Below are 23,577 nucleotides of genomic sequence, written 5' to 3'. Positions count from 1 at the left end.
TGCGCCAAAAATTACATAGTTAGAAAAGTTTAATTGAGCAATTTGCAAATCTGGCATCTCCCCTCCCACCGTCACCCTATTCCCCACCCCCCAACCCCACTGAGCCAGGGTAGGCTCTGAGACTCCAGCGCACTCACGTGGTGGAACATTTACGGACAGCAAAAGGAAACTGAGGTAACAGAAAAGAGAAGTGAGGTACCGAAACAACTGAATTGATTACAGGTTGACGTTTGCCTTATTTGAACATGGTTCAAGCAGTTGTCTACTTTTGATTGGCCAAAACTCAGTGATTGGCACCAGTTTAGGCTACAGTCTGTTTATACCGCCGGTTGTTATAGTTCACAATATATAGAGAAACCCTTAGACCAAAATTAAAATATGTAAACAGGCAGTTTTAGGCTAAACTTGATTTAACAGTTGAAAAAATAATTCGTGCCTTACAAAATGGACTTTGCAAGTTGAACTCACAAATACAAATAGTAAAGTGATGGTTACCAGACTTTTAGGAGATGTGAGGATTGGGGAAATGTTGGTAAAATGACAAAAAATTTCAGTTAGATGGAGAAAATCAGCTCAAGAGATATATTGTACATCATGGTGACTATAATTAATCAACATATCTCATTATATATACTTGAAAATTGCTAAGAGAGCAGATTGCTAAGTGTTCTCACAACCACAAAAAAGATAAATATGTGAGATACACATATCACTAGTAAATAGCTCTATTTAATCATTCCACAATGTACACATTTATCAGAACATCATGTTGTATACCATAGATTTATATAATTTCCACTCATCAATTAAAAAAGAAAGGAAAAAGGGTTGACAGCTTTGACCTAAAGAAGAGAGAGGGAAAACATTCCCATTCTCTGTATAGAACAAGAAGAAGTCTAGAAGACTGGATTTCTTGCATCTACCTGAGAGATACGCTCTTACCAGGAGTCATATAGCTTTTCTCCTGTGTTTTTGGATCTGGATTTATTCAGGAGACCTGTTCTTTTTACATGTAAAGAGCCAGTGACTCCATCTTGTCAGTAACCTCCCATAAAATTATATCCAGCCTAGAAAGACCAGTGGTATAGAATTGAGAGTAGTTATGTACTAGAACTAGCTCATACTATGCCTATAAGAGCCGGTTTCAAGCATCTCTTACCAGATTTGCTTTCACTGACTTCATGTTGGTAGCCTGAAATCAGCTATAGCCAGAGTATTTACATCAGGAAAATGAACGAACAATGCAAATAAGGATGCCAGTCCCCAGAACAAATAACAACACATGAACCCCAAATAAAATGAAATATTTTCAGGAAAAGTAAGATAAATACTTTTCAGATACATATGAAGTAGGCTCAGGTAAAATCTGAACACTTCTGAAATCTGAACACTACTTAATTACTTATAGAGTAACTAACAAATATAGACCTACTGAATAACTCCCAAGATATTTTTGGAAACATGCAAAAAATGTGTGAACCTCAGGGAATGCTAGAGACAAAAATATTACTAGATATCATTTAGTTAAAACCCATTGGAACAATAGGAAAAACATCTGTTTTAGATGCAATGTGATTCACTACTTTGGTGACTGATATGGATCCCTAGTACTCATGCTAATAAATAATTGTTCGCATAAGCATTTTAATGGAAATGTATACCTCTGAAAAATGTAACAGAAATGTTTGTTTTTAATACCACAATAATATAGGCTTTCTCTGTTCATATCATTAATCATATGATGATGATATGTTCTAATGTTAATGTGGTTAGCTTCAGTCACTTGGTTAATAGGATGTCACTCTGGATTCATGGTAAGTTGCTATTTTTTTCTTTGTAATTCATAGAAATCTGTGAAAAGATATATTTATTGAGACTATTTAAATGATCCTCTCCTCATAACACTTTCACTCATGAGTTTTATTATTCTGTTTGTGAATTTTTCTATTCATTTATTTATTGGCATTACACTATAAGGAAGAGCATTCCGTTTTCCCAAATTTGTATTGCTTTACTTCTATCTGTACAGATTCACAGAATCTGATTTTATTCAATGGGCTATAATCCTCTGCAATAATTATTTATTTTGATGCTCAAAATTTTCTAAATTTTGCCATAAGGAGCTCCTTCCAACTAGATCTTGGGTCCTTTCCACATGTTCCAATCATGCTTTGAGTTCTTCTTTACTTTCTTTCTCTGCATTATGATTTCAAATTACTTTATACTTTTTCAGCTCAAGCCACAGAAACAGATATTTTTCCGAAAAGCTCTGGTCTCTTTCTGTGAACAAAGTTATTAAGAAAATCAAGATCTTGAAACAAGGATTGTTTATTCATTGCTATTGTTTGTTTATTGCTTTTGGTTCCTATAGGTGAACAGAGGAAATATGTGCACACACACAATTATATAATAATGTTTGTATGTATGTTTGTATCTCTCCTTATTAAAAATGATGAATCCAAACCTTCGAGATTCATTCTAGTCTCAATACCTTCCATATAAGTAATTATTTTCTTGTAAAGCCTTAAGCAATAAAGCCCTTGGGAATAATTCAATATTTACTCATCAAATTCTTAACTCAAGAAGAAAATAAATGGGCACAAATTAGAAAAATGAACAAAGGAAACAATGAAGACCTTCACATAAAGAATGTACAAATGGAAAAGAAGATAGCAGCACAAATATTTCTTTGTTAAATGCTAGTTATAAAGAGAATCATATTTTACCTACCAAACTGTCAAAGGTTAAAAATGTAAGTAATAACTAGTGTTTTGAGAATTTAGGCAAGCATTATTTTAGTGATTGCTGAAATTGATATAATCTCTTGGAAGTTGTGATTTCTAGAAATGTTTCTTGGAAATTATCCTTACAAAAATATTATTCTCTTTCAAGCAATTTTATGTTTAAGATTTTTTTCAATTATTGTCCTGGTCCAAGTGTGTGAAAAGTTTATATTTTTTCCTTGTAGTGATTCATTTATTTTTTCTGTTTTCTCTTAGTAAGTCTCAGCTTGGAACTGACCCTGAAATTTGAAGACTACAATAATTAAACTATGAACTCTGGGCTACATATTTTATGAGATATTAAAATTCGAAGATGGTGCAAATATGTTGTAGTTTCACATTATGTCTCTATGTTGGTCCTATATTACCACATAATTTCCGTGGTGCTGGTAAAATTAGTAATTGTTTAACATCCCAAACCTGGTCTGCTTCCTGTTTCTCTAAAGCCCGTTAGTTAAGAATGATTTTTACAGATGAACATTTGCAATCAATTTGGTAATAGGAAAATTCTAACTTTCAGCTACACTTTATTACACTGAAGAAGAAAATGAATTCTATTATTTTAATTAGTAGACCTGCTTTAATTAAAGACAAACAATGTAATTATTATTATTGCTAATATAGTTTGAATTTCATAAAAATTATTTGTGGACATACATTTTTCTCTCTTGTTATATTAATGCCTATGTGATATTCTAGAATTTGTTTCTTTTTCCATAAAGCCTAAGCTATATATTACTTGGCCATTTATGTAAAAGTTTGCTGAATTCTGGCTAAAATATTAAGAAAGAACTTCAGGGGCTATTTTATTTTTTAAGAAAATAATGTTACTTAAGAAAAACATCCCTATTGGTAATCCAATAAAATTAGCTCTAGTAAATATTGAAACTTGAAATAGTCTCAAAAGATCCCTTAAGAAAGCCTCTATAATCATTCTCAATAGCCATGGGTATCTACTAAATCCTAATCCCTGAAACCAGAGGATCCACCAGGTAAGTGTATGACAAGCAATCCAATATTTCTTATATTTGTGGTGGTTTTAATCTGGTAAACCAAAGTATAGACATCTGCACATATGTGAATATTTTCATAACTTTGAAAAAATTGATCTATGACCTGAGGTTTTTCAAGAACAATTAACCAGCCATAAATTCGTATGCCACTAATTTCAGACAACATATTCCATCTCTTTGCTAACACAATAGCCTTGACTTATTTATATTTGCTGTTAGTGGTATGTTGCCATATGTCCAACCAGGCATGCATGCACATGCATGAGTGTGCACACACACACACACATGTCTTTCTTGTAGAAAACAAGCAAACAAATGAACACTCTCCAATGGCACACTATAGCTTTTGGAATAAAGTCCAGCAACTCTGCACAGCATCAATAGTCATTTTTGATATTCATGTTTTCTTTGTTTCCCCAAGTTCTACCTTACATTTATACCATATTGAAAAAACTATAGTTACCTTAAACTACATTATCTAGTTTAAATCTGCTGTATTATCTACCTGGCATGATGCGTTCTTACTTCCTTGGCCACTCATCCTTCATTCCTCAAGAATTGAAGGTAACTACCTAACTGAAAAACAAAATAAAGTAAATGAAACTCCTCTGCTTTAATTAGATTTCAATGCTTCATTCTCTCTCAACCCCACATCCCATGTGTACAATTGTTATTTCTCTCTTCTTTCCCCTGCCCGTCCATCCCTTCCTTTCAGTCTCTCTTTTCCAGAATTACATAGGTACAAACACATGAGGATTAATCACTGTGCCAAATTTACTTTTATGTCACTATTCTCTAGTACAATAATTGTAATATTGTAGGTTTTTGACAAAACTTGGTGAATTAATAAAGTGTTAGCAAAAATAAAAAAACAAAACAAACAAAAAAATTAATGTGTAAAATTACATCTGGTTCTTATTTTTGTGCCTGTAATTCCCTGTATAACTCTGAAAATGTATTTAAATTTTTAGACTTTGTTGTCTCTTGATATTCATAAGATTTTTTTTAACAAAAACACAGTTAACATGTACTTCCTTTGTGTTTTTTTTTTTTAATGTTGAGGATGATTGAGAAAATGATAGTCAACAACTTGTTTTCATTGAGTACCTGGACATTTCAGAATGACGAGCCTTAGGTGCATTTAAATTCAGTGACAAACACATAATTAATAAATCCTCCTGGAGAAATATTCTTTGAGGAATAACTCAACCCAGGGGCTAAAGAATAAAAGAGAAAAAATATAAATGGTATATATTTACTACTTATACTCTTTTCACACTTCTCACTTTCATTAGTCAAATAGAATTCACAACTCTGTTGACTGATAACTTTCATGAGCTATGATGATCTAAAACCAGCTATTATGCTGGCAGATTTCACAAACCAAGCATCTCAAATAATATTCGTTTTTGTTTTGTTTCTATGGGGTTACTATTACAAAAGAAGGAAGCATGTAGGCATTAATTAAGGTGGATTTTATGAACAGAACATTTTTACCACATGAATGCTAATCTGTGTGGTCTTTGCACCATACACAAGTGGATTGAGAAATGGGGGGACCAGTAAGTAAATGCTGGAAAAAAGAATGTGGATATAAGGGGGGATGTGAGACCCAAATCTATGTGTGAAGAAGGAGAAGAAGGCCAGGAGGTAGAGCTGGAGGAAGACACAGATGTGAGCAATGCAGGTATTGAATGCTTTAAACCTAGCCTCTTTTTGGGGCAAACGAAAAACTGTAATAAATATCTGGACGTAGGACAATGTGATGAATGTGAGGTCAAACCCTGCAACAGTGAAGGCCACAAACAAACCATAGATTTTGTTGACTTGAGCATTTGCTGCAGCTAGTTTCACAATGGCCATATGCTCACAGTAGGAGTGGGAGATGACTGTTGTGTGATAAAATTGAAATCGGCACTTTATCAGTACTAGGCATGGGGCTACAAGAATAGCAGCCCTGAGTACGACCATAGTTCCTATCTGAATGACAAGCTGATGGGTGAAGATGGTGGCATGTCTTAGTGGATAACAGATGGCCACATAACGGTCCAGGGCCATGGCCATCAGGATTCCTGACTCTATACACTGAAATGTGTGGATTAACCACATTTGAAGTAAGCAGGAATCAAAATAGATTTCAGGCACATTAAACCAGAATATTCCAAGCATCTTGGGCATAATGGTGCTAGCAAGTGCAATATCTGTGGCTCCTAGCATGCCTAAGAAAATGTACATGGGCTCATGGAGACTACGCTCAGATTTGATGATGATCAGAAGCAAGGAATTTCCAATCATAGCAATGAGATAAATGGCACAGAATGGAATCCCAATCCAGCACTGCACAGATTCTAGGCCTGGAATCCCTATTAGTGTCAACACAGAGGGCATGTAGACTGTGATGTTGGAAATGGACATAGTGTCCTTGGGTCTCCTGACGCAAACAAAAGAAATTTCTCAGTCAGTGTTACTGTTCCTCTTCTGCTTTCTGATTTTATCCAAAGTCATTATATTGAGTCTGTCTGATTTTGACAGAACTCTGTAATCATCCATCTTATTCACAATTTTGAAAGGAAAAGATGGATTGATGGAGATATATCACTGTTTTCAGATAAGGCATTCACAGGCAGTGTGCCATAATAGGACGTTATGCACATGGCAATCCAAATCCACTAGAACCAGCAAGATCTCCTGGACAAGGAATTAGACCTCTGGCCTGTCAGTTCTTTCCAGACCTGCAGACAAAAAAATAAAAAATAAAAAATAAAAATAAAAGTTTATTTTTAGTGGATATTGCATTTTAATCAGAGTTTAATAATTCTCTCCATATTCCACATTTGAGCTATTCCTCTAGTATTTAATTATTTCTAATTTTCTTTAAGTTAGAAACATTTTAGTCCAGCAAATTATCAGACTCTGATCAGTATATTGGTGTAAAAGATTCCCAGTGAAAGAGAATAGAGGTAGAAATAATTGACACCCAAGAACATAATATATTTCTTTTTATATTCAGAAGAATGTAAAGAAAGTACTTTAGAAAAAATTGAAATTCTTATAATTTTGACTAATCTGGGGCAAAGCTCCTTGTTGCTTTTTAAATTTCTTTAAAGTTAAAGGAAATTATATTTTTTCTATATATTTTAACAGCTGAAATTCTTGAAATGTTGTGTGTTTAAAAATTCTGTTATACACTTTATAGAATACCTAGAGAGAAGCAACTGCTAAGCAACAAGAGCAGCAGCAATGTAGACAGCAAGAGGACTTGCTCTTGATATACCACGGATACTGAATAATGGGCAAATGAATCATTTAGCCAGAATAGAGTCTAGTTTCCTGGTTTTAAACTGTTCAGAGCTATAATTAGCATAATATAGGCCAAGAAAGGCTAATTAGTTCTTAATGAAATATAGGTAATTAAGATGCTTATATAACTTTATGAACTCTGACATAAGAAATTAGTAAAAATAAAAGAGTTAAAAAACGGATTTCTTAGAAGATCAAATGTAGAATTAGACAGGGAAGACAGGACGAACCTGGGGATACCAAAAATGAGAAAAGGGCTATAAATAGCTGAAGAAAATTTCATCACTTTTCAATCTCACTGATGATGAATTATCTCAAAATCTGCGCTCTTATGCTTTATATGAAAGTTCTCTGATTAAAATAGTCATTTTCTAAAAATTATATATTTTGAATCAGTACATTTTAAGCTATACATTAGAGAAATGTTTGTGATTCAGTAAAAAGTAGAGTTAGGTTATTTCATCTCTTCCTAGACATTTCAATAAAGTTGCTTTATGTCAGCAAGCTTATGAATCATCTAATGGTATACTCAATGTCACCAATATGCTGAAAATTTAGGAAGCAGCTGTGTTTTGAAAGAAAAAGAACGAAGGAAAGTAACAAGGAAGAAAGAGAGAAAAAAGGAAATGGAATCAAGTTTACTCAAATATTCAACAACAAATGTTAAACTGCTGCTAAACTTCAAATGAAGAAACTAAATCAGCAAAGGACATTTGATGACAGGGAAGCTGTATCAGCTAAAATATATTTATATAAAAATATAAAATATCTCTAATGTTGGCATAAACTAAACAAATTAATCAATTAAATACTATGATTTCCATAGGTTTGATCCCCAATGCTTAGTTTTTGACACTCCCATCCATAGGTCACTGACTTTTTCTAATAGGCACAAATTTTTCCTTCTCCAAAGATGGTCACAGTTAGAATAGGAATCCTGTAAGGGCAATCACAGTGTCTGACTTATTCAAGATTAAAGAGCTGACAAGTGAGTACTACCTGACAGGCACAAATAGCAGGATTGCAAATGGTGGTTTATGTAAGTTCCTGGTTAGTCGGATAGAGTGATTGTTATTGGAGAAGCTGATAATTCAATTATGGGGGGAAACTTGGGATTCATGAGACTTACTCCCCAATTATTATTGAAAGCTGGTTTGCTCTTACCAGATACCTGAAGAAAATTGTCCATTTTTCATAAAACTTTCATTCATCACTCGCCAATTTTTCTTCTCCAAGGATTCCAGTGTCATTCCCTTAAGCTATGGTTCTGCAATGGCTTTACTTTCAGTTTGCACTCTGTGTAACGTCATCCAGCTAATGTCATACGTTTTACTCTGCTTGGTGCCAGGATATGTGCCAGTATAGCATACAGTGGACATTTTGTAGATAACTTTTTACACTTTTTATTTATCTCTAATACAGACACTCTTCTGGAAGTCTGTCTGAGACCATCTTCATGTGCTCATCCTCCAATAAAGCTCATAGCAAGGTCTGTAGCATTCTGAAACACAGGATAAATTTATTGAGATCAAATTGGAGAAAAAAATGTGGCTAGCCACCAATTTTAATGTTGCTTTATGAATGTGTGGAGAAGTAGGAGGAGTTATGAACATGAAATGAGAGATTTCCTAGTTGGTAGCCAAAACCATGAGGGACCCAGCAAGTTTTAAGTCAGCCCCCTTGGGTTCATTGGCACCTAATATCCCTGTAATTATTTCTACACTTGCAGAAATCTCTTTCTCTCTTTTTCTCTTTCCCCACAGGCTAAATGCAGAATAATTGATATGCATTTTTTTTTTTTTACAAGCTAGGTTCCTATAGTGCCATTTCTATTTGCAAAAATCGAAACCCCTTTTAAATACAAACATGTTTCTATGCCAATTCCATTCTACTTAAATATATATGTTGGTGACACTTTCTTTCACAAAGGCAAAGTTTTTCTCTTTTTTTCAAAAAAGAAAAATCTGTATTCATAACTACTTTTTATCACACATTTACCTCCTAGTCTTCTTCAGTCTTGTTCTTTCCATTTTATTTTATTGAAGTTTTTTTATCTTTTAGTAAATTAAGTAACATTCTTATGGTGACAAATTATAATGGACATTTCTAAGGCCTACAAATGTAAAGCTGGAAGCAAGTTGTTGAACATTTGAGTAAACTTGTATTCATTTCCTCTTTTCTCTCTTCCCTGTTACTTTACCTTCCTTCTTTTTCTTTCAAAAAACAGTTATTATATTTCTACTCTTTATGAGGGAGATAATGTTATATCCTCTGAATGAAATGAAAAAAAAACTATAAATGGTCTTACCTTTAAATTATTAGTAAAATGGGATTATGCATTAAAACTTCATTTATTACATGAGTATCTGGTAAATTCTAAGCAAGATTTTGCCCATGACATTATTCTCCTTGACATTTTTCACCTGGTTTCTAGACTTTCTTGAATAAAGCTAGCTAAAAGACACTTTATATAATGTTTAGACATTGGCAAATTTAGGAAGCATACTAATAATGGATAGTGTTTACAATGGATTTCCAGGAGAGTTAGGAATACAAATGAAAAGGCAAGGAGCCCTATGTGCTCTTTCCAGAATTTCCTCTGTGAAGGAGTATAGAACAATGATACTGCTGCATGTTGGATGAAATTGATTTAGAGCTCATATAAGCAGCTAAGCTAGTATTCAGTTTATTCTTTTGCCACTAACGAACAATTTAGAGTAGTGTACCATTTGGTTTCTTTCTCTTCTCCTATGCTGATCTTATTTGAATTTCGGGGCTATCCAAAGTTCTATCCTGGGTCATCTCATTCTTAAACTATGCATATGTGCTAGTAACTCCATCTACTCCAAATAACTTAGTTGTCAACTTCATGTGCTGACACCTATAACAGTATTTCCAGCCCAGATTTTCTCCCTCTGTTCCAGGTACATAGGACTAGCGTGGATTGTCCAAATTTTAGTTCATCCCTCACATCCTTTGAAACATTGTCAGTGGGTTATACATTTAACTCAAGGGTATTTTTTTTTCATTTTACTCATAAATATTGGGAAACATCTACACATGAATCAATACCTAACCCTCTGAAACATTTATTTTTATTAAGGTAAAATATACCTATATAATTTACCATCTTTACCATTTTTAAACAGTTCAGTGGTAATACAAATATACATATATATGCAAACATATATGTACAGTTATACATACATACACATATATGCATAAATATATATGTATAGGTGATATATACATATATGCATACATATATATGTATAGTTCAGTGTAATACATAAATATATGAAAATTTATATATACATACCTACATATACACAAACACACATACAGACAGACACACACACACACACACACACACACACAGATTTTTTTTTCTTCATTTGTCCTTTCTCTCCTCTCTCCAGCCTCTGGTAACTACCAATCTACTCTCTGTCTTCATAAGACCCACATTTTTAGCTTTCACACATAAGTTAGAACATGTGATATTTGTCTGTCTGTGCTTGGCTTATTTCACTTAGCATAGTTGCTTTCAGTCCCATTTATGTTACTGTAATTGATAAGATTAATATTCTATTGTGTGTGTGTGCGTGTGTGTGTGTGTATATATATATACATATTTCTTTATCCATTTATCTGTTGAAATACATAGGTTGAATTCAAATCTTGGCATTTGTGAATATAGTGGTATAATAATGGGAGTACTGATATATCTTTGATATACTAATTTCCTCTCTTTTGAGCATATACCTAGGAGTAAGATTGCTGGATTATATGGTAGTCCTACTTTAAGTTTTTGATAATCTCCATACTCTCCTTCATAATTGCTGTACTAATTTATATTCCCACCAACAGTGTAAGAGGGTTTCCCTTTGACCACATCCACACAAGCATGTGTTATTGCCTGTTGTTTTGTTGTAAGTTATTTTAATTAGGGTGAGATGATATCACATTGTGGTTTTGATTTGCATTTATCCAGTGATTAGTGATATTGAACATTTTTCCAATATCTGTGGGCCATTTGTCTGGCTTCTTTTGAGAAATATCTATTCAGGTCTTTTGGCTATTTTTTATTTATTAATTTTTTTCTGTTAAGGTGCTTGAGCTTTTTGCATATTCTGATTATTAATCCTTTGTAAAATAGATAGCTTGCAAGTATTTTCTCCCATTCTGTGGGTTGTCTTTTCACTTTGTTGATTATTTTCTTTGCCGTGCAGAGCTGGATAGAATCCCTATTGTCTATTTTTGTTTTGGTTACTTGTGCTTTTGAAGTCTCATAGAGACTGTATTTGCCCAGATCAATAAATGTTCTGGGGAGTTTTCCCACTGTTTTCTTCCAGTAGTTTCATAATTGCAGGTCTTAGATTCAAGTCTTTAACCCGTTTTGATTTTTCTGCATGGTGAGCAATAGGGGTTCGATTTTACTCTACTGCATATAGATATCCAGTTTTCCTAGCACAGTTTCTTAAAGAGACTGTTTGTTCCTTTTTTTTTTCTTTTTCTTTTTTTTCTTTTTTGAGATGGAGTCTCCCTCTGTCGCCCAGGCTGGAGTGCAGTGGTACCATCTCGGCTCACTGCAACCGCCTTTTCCTTGGTTCAAGGGATTCTCCTGCCTCAGCCACCTGAGTATCTGGTATTACAGGCACGCGCCACCCCGCCCAGCTAAGTTTTGTATTTTTAATAGAGATGGGTTTTCACCGTGTTGGTCAGGCTGGTCTTGAACTCCTGACCTCATGATCCGCCTGCCTCAGACTCCCAAAGTGCTGGGATTACAGGCGTGAGCCACCTGACCAGTCCCGTTTTTCCATTTTTATGTTCTTGACTCCTTTGTCGAACATGAGTTAGTTGCTAAGTGCCTGGATTTGTATCTGGGTTCTCTATGCTGTTCCACTGGGCTGTGTGTCTGTCTTTATGCAGTATTATGCTGTTTTGGTTACTGTAGCTTTGTAGTAGGCTTTGAAGTCATACAGTTTGATAGCTTTGGTTTTGTTCTTTTTGCTCAGGATTGCTTTAGCTATTTGGGATCTTTTATGGTTCCATACAAATATTAGAATTGTTTTTCTATTTCTCTGAATGCCACTGGTATTTTGACAGAAATTGCATTGAATCTGTAAATTGTTTTGGGTAGTATTGTCATTTTAATATTAATTCTTCGAGTTCATGAGCATGGAGTATCTTTCCATTTGGTTTGTGCCCTCTTCTATTTCTTTCACCCGAGTTTTATAATTTTTCTTGTAGAGACCTTTCACTTCTTTGGTTAGATTGACTGGTAGGTATTTTATATTTTTATTGCTATTATAAATGAGATTGTTTTATTGATTTTTTCAGAATGTTTAATTTCTATATATAAAAATTCTACAGATTTTGTATTTTTATTTCATATTCTGTAACTTTATTGATTTTTTAAATAGGTTCTAATAGTATTTAGTGGAGTCTAGGTTTTTTCTAAGTATAACATCATGTTATCTACAAAATAGGCTAATTTAACTTCTTCCTTTCCAATTTGGATACCCCTCATTTCTTTCTCTTGCTGAATCTCTCTGTCCAAGACTTCCAATATTATGTTACATAATGGTAATGAAAGTGAGTATTCTTGACTGACTTAGTCTTTGGAGGAAAGGCCTTCAGTGTTTCCCTATTCAGTATGATGTTAGCCATTGGTTTTTCTTACATGGACTTTATTATTTTGAGGTACGTTCCTTCTGTACCTCCTTTGAGCTGCTTTTGTTGTTGTTGTGTCCTGGTCTGGTTTGGGTATATCAGAGGATAAGTTTGGAAGTAGGCCCTCCTTGTCAGATTTTTGTTTGTTTGTTTTGAGGAATTGGAGTAGGATAAGTATTAGTTCTACTTTAAATGTTTGGTAGCCTATCAAGTCCTGGGCTTTTCTTTAATAGGAAACTTTATATTCAACTTTAATCTTGTTATTCATTATTGTTGTGTTGAAGTTTTCTATTTCTTCATGCTTCCCTCTTGCTAGGCTGTATGTGTACAGAGATTTATTCATTTCTTCTAGATTTTCCCGTTTTTTGAAATATAGTTGTTCACATTAATCTCTAATGAGTCTTTGTATTTCTGAGGTGTCAATTGTTATATCCCCTTTTTCATTTCTAATTTTATTTATTTGAGTCTCTTTTCTGAAAGTTTTGTTGATTTTGTTTACCTTTCCAAGTAAATAGCTGTTTTATTGGTTTTCTGTATTTTTTTGGTCTCTGATCTTTATTATTTCTTCCCTTCTACTACTTCTGCATTTGCTTTGTTCTTGCTTTCCTATTTCCTCGAGATGCATTGTTTGGTTGCTTATTTGAAGTCTTTCTACTTTTCTGGATGTAGGTGTTTATTGCTATAAACTTCCTCTAAGTACTGCTTTTGCCATATCCTATAGATTTTGTTATGTTGTATTTCCATTTTCACTTGTTTCAAGAATTTTTAAAATTTCCTTCTTCTTTATTGACTCATTGGTTATTCAGCAGCTTACTGTTTAATTGCCATGTTTCTGTATTTTCTGATGATCCCCTTGTTATTGATTTCTAGTTTTGTTCCACTGTGGTCAGAAAATATATTTGGTAACATTTCTACTTTTAAACAATTTGTACAAACTTACTTTGTAGCCTAGCATATGGACTTATTTGAGAAAATATTGTACATGCTGCTTTAAAAAAATGTATCTTCTGCAGCAGTTGGGTGGCATGTTTTGTCCATGTCAGTTAGGTCTATTAGATACAGTGGTACATTAACTCTGTTGTTTATTTGTTGATTTTTGTCTGGCTGATCTGTTCATTACTGAGAGTGAAGTGTTTAAAAATCCTGCTATTATTGTATTGCAGTCTATCTCAGCTTTTAGGTCTATTAATGTTTGCCTTATATACCTGGGAGCTTTGATGTTGGATACATAAATATTTATAATTATATCCTCTTCCTGAATTGACCCCTTTGTTGTTATACAGTGACCCTCTTTGTCTTTTCTTACAGTTTTTAAATTTGTAGTCTATTTTATCTGATTTAAGTAAAATTTCTACTGCTCTTTTTTCCAACCCTACACTTTTATTTACATATGCCTTTATAGATGAAGTGTGTTTCTTGAAGACAGCATGTGGTTGGATATTGTTTCTTTATCTGTTTACCATTCTATGATTTTTAATTGGGGAACTAAGACTATTTACACTCAGTGTTATTATTAAGTAAGGATTTCCTCTTGTTTTTTTTGCTTATTTTTGGTGGTTGGGAGACTCCTCTCTTCCTTTTATCCTTTGTGGTTATGTGATTATCTCTGGTAGTATATTTTAATTTGTTGCTTTCTATTTTTAGTAAATATATTACAGGTTTTGTGCTGTGATTACATGGGACTTATAAAAAAATCTTATAAATATAGCAAGCTATTTTAGAGAGATGATAAATCATCTTAGATCACAAATAAAGGAATATAAGCAAGGACAAAAACAGGAAAAAAAAAGTCTACACTTTGATTCCACTCCACCCCCACATTTTGACTTTTAGTTTTCTCAGTTTACATATTTTATATTACCTGCATCTTAAAAGGTTGCTATAGCTATCACTGTTCTTGAAAGATTTATTTTTTTGGTTTCATACTAGAGTTACACATGGATTGCACACCACAAATATAGTAATGTAGTATTCTAGGTTTGTCTGTGTACTTAACTTTACTAATGGGGTTTCATACTTTGAAAAGTTTTCTTTTGCATGTTAATGTCTTTTTTCTTTCATATTTGGTAACTCCCTTTAGTATTTTTTGCAAGATAGGTCTGGTGTTGGTGGACTTTTTCAACTCTTGTTTGTCTGTGCAAGACTTTATATATTGTTTATATTTGAATGACATTTTTCTGTGTACAATCTTCTTGAATGTCAGTTTTCTTTTATCCAGGAGCGCTTTGAAAATTTCATTCTACTCTCTCTTGAACTGCATGATTTCTCTGTTGAGAAGTTTGTTGTCACAGGATTTAGACCTCCTTTATATGCCATTTATTTCTCAACTCTTCTGCTTTTAGGATGGTCTCTTTGCCCTTGGCCCAATGTCTTGGGGTAGTACACTACTATATTTAGGACTACACTTAGAATGAATGATACATAGTAAAATGTAATAAGTGAGGTTAAGTTGCTGGCTTTAAAAAAGTAGTTCTTTATTGTAGGCATAAGAAAATTTAATGAATGTGATCTTATATAATATTTCTAAAGGTGTGGGTTGAGGAAGTAGAAGAGAATCGGTACCTAAGCAGTTAAACTAATGCGGGTGGAGGCCTATTTTATAAAGATCCTCTTGAGAAAACATTTATACATTATCAATAAATTACCATAATTAGAGGAAACAGAAGTGAGTGAATTTTGTCCTCTTGAATCTCAAAGGCGAAAATGGTTTACGTAATTGCTCGGTGTTTTTCAGATTCCAATTTTAAAGTTGAATTTGAATCTTAAGTTATGGGACCACTGATAATATGGTGGGCTAAAGAATCAGGTGCTTAGTTGGACAGTCTGGGTTTGAACTGTGATTCTGCCACTTACTAACTCTTTGACTTGTGGCATGATAACTTGACTCCTCTATGTTTCTGTTTCTACAACTGTAACATGTAGACAACCTGATAATTTCTTCATATATTTGCTCTGTGGGTTAAATGAGCTAATCTATGTAAATCACTTAGTATGGTACACTATAGTTCATGTCAGAAAAATTTGCAACTTTAATATTTATATAATTGAACTTAAAACTAGAATGTAGAGAGACTGTCAGGCATTGTGAAATTTGGTTGTGTATTCACATATTTTAGTCAGATTTGGTGAAAAAGTAATTACTTAATAAAATATAATTACCTATCAAGCAAATTTTACTAGGAACTATGCTAATTGCTTTATATGCATCATTTCATTTGATCTTTAGGACCGTAAAAGCTGGGTTGTATTTTATTATCCATTTATAAATGAAGAAATTAAATTCAAACAGGTCATACTGCTAGCAACATCCCACAATTATTAATAGCACGATAGCTAAGATTCAAACCTAGGTACATCTGGTTCAAGTGTATAACATCATTCTGAGGACTTGGTTCTTGGAGACACAACTTTTCCACTGTGTGAACTTGATAAAGTTATATAAATTATCTCTTTTCATGTGTACCATAAAAATAACAACACTGTCTAATTTACAGGACTGTATTAGAGGTTATAAATAATTATTGTTAAGGAAGCGTTTCTAAATTACTATGAAATTTTGAGAATTTTTTAAATATCCCATCTCATTTTTATTATTTTACCACATTGGAACACTTTCAAAGGTGTTTTATACGTTGAAATGTTTTTTAAGTCCATGAATTAAGTAAATTAGGTGAAAACAGAAAAAAAATACATATATAAATGATGCCACTCATTACCTTATACATATTTTTATTTGACCAAACCTTTTATTAATTACTTGGTTGACTGAAAATCACCCAACACTGTTTGGTTTATTAAGATATTCATTGTGGTTCATGAAAATTCAAAATTATCTGAAGAAAATAAAATGCTGGGCTCTGCAGTCCCTGTCTGAGAGATTTTCTGGAATTCTTTTTGTCCTCCCGACCTTTCTGTTTGTCAGAAGCATATCTACTACTGAGTGATCCATGCCAATGAAGACTATTACAGGAGTAGGCCTTACTTTTTCTCTTTCTTTTTTTTTTAGTTATTTTCTTCTAGAACAGTATTTTCAAATAGTTGTGTTTCTTTCTTTCTAGTGTTTAACTCATTAAACATAAAACGGCTTTCTAAAGCCAAACAGATCAGTTTAAAGTTATCTCTGCTTCATGGTGCGTGTTCAACTAAGATTTAACATTAGCACATTGAGTTTAACTTTTTAAGAATCTTTTTATTACAGAAATTGTAAACTGTACAAAGTAAACCGAATATTATAATGAATTTTCAGGTGCCCATGACACAACTTGAACAATTATCAACATTACAACAATCTTGTATTCTCTACACTTCTATTCACTATGCAATCTAATCATCTGTATTGTTATTATTTTCCTTCTCCTTATTATTATCATTCAGAATCTTTGAGGTAAAACTGATGTAACTTGAAATGTGAAAATCTTAGCTGTACCATTTTGATAAATTGACAAACCACCTCACCTACATCCCTAATGCCACAAAGTATTTCCATCTCCCCAGAAATTGCCTCATGACTCTCTCCATTCTTCCATCTTTACACCCATCAAAGGTAAGCAGTGCTCTCAGTTTTTGACATTAAATTAGATGTACATGTTCTAAATCTATATAAATAGAATAATATCATATGCACTCTTTTGTGTCCTGATTATTTTCCTTCACAAATATGTATCACTAATTTTAGCATACCCAGAAACATAAACTTTCCCAAGACTCTTTCTACATATTCCCAGAAGCATATGTCACTGAAATGTATTCAAGGATTCACCACGCAAAGTTTGTCCTCACCAGGACAAAGCCCAGGTCCTATGCTTCCTTCCAATAGTCAGAGTAATGTCATTTTTTTTGTTCTCACATGGAAATATGTAAAATTGTTTTTTTTAATCTACAAAATGTTAAAGCTCATTAATAAGCAATAATAAGCCATGGAATTTTTCATATTTGCAAAGCTAATATTCGGGTAATAGGACCTGATCCAAGCTCTTGTGCTGTCAGAGTATCATCTGTCTCCCTTAGAACTCACCCCTCTTCCTGGATAGTGTGTGGACAATGCTGTTGCGAATTTCTTTGGTTTTGATGCTATAGACAATGGGGTTGACCACAGGGGGAAAGAAGAGGTAAGCATTGGCCATGACAGTCTGGAGAAGTGGAGGTAAATGCCGTCCAAAGCGATGCATCAGGGAGAGGCTGATCATGGGCACATAGTACACAAGCACAGCACAAATGTGTGACACGCATGTGTTTAGTGCCCGCCACCGCCCTGCTCCAGAAGCTATTTTCAGTACTGTATGAAGAATCAGCACATAAGAAACCACAATGAGCAATGAGTCTAGTCCAAATGTGAAGGTAATGACAAATAGACCCAGGATGCTATTGGGGCGTGTGTCTCCACAGGGCAATTTGATCAGATCTGAGTGAAGGCAATAAGAGTGTGTGAGGGTATTGTGGCCACAGAAAGGCAGATGCTTCAGGAGAAAGAGCAGTGGGAGCATGAGCATTATACTTCGCAAGGCAATGGCAGCACCCATCCCAGTAATGCGGGCAATTGTCAGGATGGTTGTGTAGCGCAGTGGGCTGTAGATGGCCACAAAACGGTCCACTGACATTGCCAGAAGGACACCTGACTCCATGAGAGTGAAAGAGTGCATAGAAAACATCTGAAACAGACAACCACTAAAACTGATATCATTAATGCCGAAGAGGAAGATGCTTAATACAGTGGGCATGGTGGAAGCAGAGACACCAAATTCCACAAAGGCTAGCATGGCCAGAAAGTAGTACATGGGTTGGTGCAAGGAAGAGTCAGTTCGGATGATGTGAAGAATTAGGCCATTTCCCAGAAGGATGATGGTGTATATCAGGCAGAAGGGGATGGATATCCATATATGTTCTGCCTCCAGCCCTGGTATGCCAACAAGAGTGAATGTTGAAGGTGCGAATTTTATAGAACCATTGAAAATGTCATGGTGATACTTTCTCTGAAGATATTGAGAAGCACATGGAGACTGGAATATATACGTTTCTATTCAGTTATTGCACATCAAAATCTAAGCTTCTAACAGTCACATCTAAGACATTTCCTCAGAACAGTGGGTGAAAAATTGATTTCTGGGAAAAGGGCACAGGTAAGCCACGGTGAGTGGAAGACAAACCTAAACGGTCATGCAGAAAAGTATTCCAACACAGGCTATATGCCAAATACAGAAGGCATTAATAGATATCTCAAGTTGGGTCATCCACGGCAGTGAAAAACAGTTAAAGAAGCATGGAGATGACAAGTTCACGTGAAAATTATGACTGAAGACACGGGCAACTTGTAGTGTTTATAAAGGGAGTAAATGAATAGCCAAAGTAGTAGAACACTAATAAAGAACATCCATAGTTCTAACTTTTAATTGACTTGTAATCTTGGGATTATATTAAAATTAATTTATATTACAAGTTATCTGAGACCCAGATATTTGCTATAAACACAATAATAGTAATTTAAAATAATATTAATATATTGTTTATCATTATATGTGGAATATATTAAATATTAAATGTATAGAATAAAAAGAACTATTTAATATATTAGAACACAGAGATAGTTTCTCCTAGAATAAAGTATTTTCCATTTTTTCTTTAACTTACCAGTTCACTCTTTCTCCACCTGCTGTCCATAGAAGGTTAGGAAAGCTCCTCTATATTTTGCAGAAGGGTCAGAGTCTTCTGCTGGAATCTGGGGTCAGAGAGGCATCAGTATCTCACAAGTCACATGTGATGGTGGGGCTAAGGTGCAGGCTTAGAGATATTTATCTGGGAATAAGATTATTAACACTAAAGTTCCACTTGTATGTAGCAGAGCCTTAGGTATTAAGGTTGGAGGCCAGAAATGGAATTCAGGATGGGGCTCAGGGATAAGAATGTGACTAGGGCTGAACTCTCTTTCCCATGTTGGGCCAAGGCTCTTGGTTAGACATAATTCATGAGATACTAATAAATATTTCCAAATAAAAATGTCCTGATTTTTACCATATCAATTTCTGTGTTTTAATTACTCCTATCATGATTAACTTCAGACTACCAATGAGATACTATTAAATGCAGAGCTGAAATGCACATAATCGGCTTTCCTAAGCTGGTGCAAGCCAGCACATTATGCCATTAGGCACAACTATAGTTGGTTCTAGACCCTAGATACTTACCTAGGTAGAACTGAGAGCTACCACCATCAATCCGCGCGTACTGTTTGTTACTGTTTACTTTCAACTGGACTATAGGCATAGTTGCTACCTCTCCATATATGTGCCTAGTTAACTGGAGAACACAGAAACAGAATGAGTCAGAATCCCTCAAGAAGCAATTAACCAAGAATAATTATTTCCAGAAACTTTGGGTTTATTAGAGAGAAAAAGAGAGAATAATTCCCACTGAGAGGAATGTCTGAGACTATACGTAAGAACATGCCAATATCAATGCAAAACCCAAATAAATATAAAATCGTTATATAATATCATTAATTATAATTTAAATATAAGACATTGGTTTATATTTCTTATATATTTTCCCTGCATCTTTTAACTTTGTTGATTTTATCATATACAATCATTTATAAAACTTTTCTGTAGTCAGGTTAACATACTTTTTATTTATATTGTATACTTTTCATTCCATACAGAAAGTGAAAACTAGAGAAATTCAGAGTTGGATCTAGAGCTAGAGACAGAACTGCAGGTAGGGATAGCGGTGTAGATAGAGATAAAGAGAGATAGAGACAGTAATCGTGCTAGACAGGTAATAATAGTGTTAGAGAGAGAGACTTGAGTCCATCTAAATTTGTTTTGGGGACTTGAGCACTTAGGGATTTTACTTAATTATTCTTAAATGTATAAACAATTTTTCTAATACCATGATGGATGTTTGGTCTCCAAACATATTGAGGGATTACATACATTTTATTTTAAATTGTCATATAAATATGGATCCATTTCTTGACTATTATCTGTTCTTTGACCTGTGTCTTTTTTGTTATTCTGTTTTTATATATGAGTTCATATTCAATTGGTCACGCTATGTTTTTAAGTTGTAATGCTAATTTTTTGTATCTGTGATTTCAAATAAGAATTAAAAGCCAACATGTATGAAAATAGAGCAATAACCAACATGCAGCTAAAGCCATAACACTCTCAGAAGGAAACACGGGTAAATCTTCATGAACTTTGATTTTACAATAGATTCTTAGATATGACACTAAAAGGATGAGTAACAAAAAATAAATACATAAATTGGATTTCATTAAAACAAAAACATTTGTGCAACAAAGGACTTTATTAAGAAAGTAAAAAGACAGCCTATAGGATGAGGTAACATTTTTGCAAGTGATATATTTGATAAGTGTAATATCCAGAATGTATGAAGAAAGTCCTACAACTCAAAAACAAAAAGACCAACAACTCAATTTAAAAATATGCAAATGACTTGAGTGAGTACTTTCTCCAAAGAAGATATACAAATGACCATTGGCACATAAAATACAAACCAAAACCACAATAAGTTACTACTTCAAACTTACTAGAATGTCTATTATTTAAGAGAAACAAACAAAATGAAGAGTAACAAATGTTGACAAAGATATAAGAAAATTGGAATCCTCATATATAGCTGCTAAAAATGTGAAGTGGTGCAACTTCTGTAGAAAATATTTTGATGGTTCTTCAAAAAATTAGACATTGAATTGTCATATAAACCCCAAAATTCCTCTCCTGGGTATATATTAAAAATATACATAAAGATTTAAACAGGTGCTTATACTGAAATGTTCATTGTAGCATTATTCACAACAGCCAAAAGGTGGAAACAACCAGAATGTACATAAACAGATGAATGAATAAACAAATGTGATATATACACACAGTGGAATATTATGTAGCAATTAAAAAGAATGAAGTACAGATGCAGTAAGTCTTCATTTAATGTTATGAATAGGTTTTTGGAAACTACGACTTTAAGTGAAATGATGTACAACAGATCCTCAAACAGCACTGTTTTATCCAAAGTTGTGTTAGATGAGAAAAAAAATGATATCATTGTATGTCATTTGGCTTAAAGTTTCAATTTCCAAGAATGTATGAAGGGACAACATTAAGCAAAGACTACTATGCATGTTATAGCATAGATGGACTTTGAAACATTAGGTTGAGTAAAATAAGCCAGACACAAAACAACAAATATTGTAAGATATCTATTTATATAAATTATCTAAAATAGGCTGATTTATAGAAACATATAGTAGACTAGAGGTTACTATGGGGCTGTGGAGTTATTGCCCAACAGGTATAGCATTTCTGATTGGATTATGAAAAAGTTTTGGAATGACATCATGATGATGGTGGCACAATACTGTGATTATAATTAATGACACAGATTTACACTGAAAAATGGTTAATATGGTGAACTTTATCATATATGGTATACAGTATCACATATAGTATATTTATATACTTTATCACAATAAAAATTGAAAGAAATACAAAACACAATACGAATTATTACTTTGATTGAATTGAATTTATTATGGGTTGTTTTGGAGAAAATTGTTATTATAATAAATGATGTACAATAAACAATTCTTTCATTTATCTTAGGCACATGTACATTTCTGTTATCATTTTAGTGGTTTTTTTTTCCTTTTTTGAGATGAAGTCTCTCCCTGTTGCCCAGGCTGGAGGGCAGTAGCAGGATCTTGGCTCACTGCAGCCTCCACATATTCAAACCATTCTCCTGCTTCAGCCTCCCATGTATCTGGGATTAGAGGTGTGTGCCACCACTCCCGGCCTCTATCATCATTTTGAATGTGACTTTGTTCATATTCTATTTTCCCACTGGTTCTTGCCATTGTATAAAACATTATTGATTTTTATGTTGTCCTTGTATAACTCTGTTTACTTTCCTGTGATTTATATTTAAGTGATCGTATCATATACAAAAGACATTTTAAAAAATAAATAAAAAGATGTAAATAAATACACCACAGATTCCAAATTTGTCTTTTTTTCCCCCTAATGCCTGTACCTTTTTGATTTATAATAACTAAGACCTCAGTTATAACATGATAGTTCGTGGTAGTATTGGTCTTGGATCTCTTGTTCACATGAAATACAACTCTAACCTTATCAATCACTTATCACCCTATAATTTTTTATTTTTTGATTTTGTTAATTCTGTCTAGAACAACATATCAGTTTTAGCTAAGTACTTCCAAAATTCCCTTCTTTAAATTTTGTGGTATTCTGTTTTGGTTCCTCTCCTCTTCCCTCCCCTCCCCTCCCCTTCCCTTTCCTATTTTTACTAGCTGAAGGGTTAGTGGTTAAGGAGACAATAGCACACGAAAAGTTCTCATTTCCAGGCTTGGCTCAGTAATGTTTCATTCAGCAGCTACACAGCAACAGCCATTTCCTAAATCCTTTCAGAATATGAGTGCAGAACTGAAAGTTTATTTAAAGATTGTAAATTCAATCAGTTTTATCTCTACCATTTTAACTGTCAAAATGACATCTATATAACTGTGTAACTATATACGTACATATGACTATATATATTCATATACCTATTTAAGATAACATGTTTCATGCATTCTGTATGTGAAATTCACATGTTCTTAGCTCCCCACTGCCAAAATCAAGTATACAAAATCTTCATGCCTTTCATTCATTTCCTCTGTCTTCATACTGCAATCTATTCCCTCATTTTCCTTCATGTTATTACTTTAATGGAGAAATACAACACTGAGTGTATATTTCACAGTAGAAGGTTCAGAATATTCTGCAGAGTAGAAA

The 23,577-nt window shown here is 33.6% G+C and overlaps 2 protein-coding genes across 2 annotated transcripts; both read right to left on the bottom strand.

Annotated features, from left to right (window-relative positions):
- Positions 1–5,272: 5,272 nt before the first annotated feature.
- Positions 5,273–6,211, bottom strand: LOC105720143 (olfactory receptor 52A1). The gene has a single exon (XM_012456447.2). The coding sequence runs from the start codon at positions 6,209–6,211 to the stop codon at positions 5,273–5,275; it is 939 nt and encodes a 312-aa protein (XP_012311870.2).
- Positions 6,212–17,772: 11,561 nt separating this feature from the next.
- Positions 17,773–20,026, bottom strand: LOC105720038 (olfactory receptor 51G2-like). Its single transcript, XM_012456349.2, has 2 exons — positions 19,948–20,026; positions 17,773–18,782 (listed from the first exon to the last, which is right to left on the bottom strand). Exons 1-2 carry the CDS (start codon positions 20,024–20,026, stop codon positions 17,773–17,775), a joined length of 1,089 nt encoding a protein of 362 aa, XP_012311772.2.
- Between the last annotated feature and the right edge of the window lie 3,551 nt (positions 20,027–23,577).

This window comes from Aotus nancymaae, unplaced genomic scaffold, assembly GCF_030222135.1.
Source record: "Aotus nancymaae isolate 86718 unplaced genomic scaffold, 86718_ANA_hifiasm-v0.15.2.pri h1tg000059l, whole genome shotgun sequence".
Classification (NCBI taxonomy): Eukaryota; Metazoa; Chordata; class Mammalia; order Primates; family Aotidae; genus Aotus; species Aotus nancymaae.
Note: the sequence above shows the minus strand (reverse complement) of the source record. Positions and strands in the feature narration are given on the sequence as shown.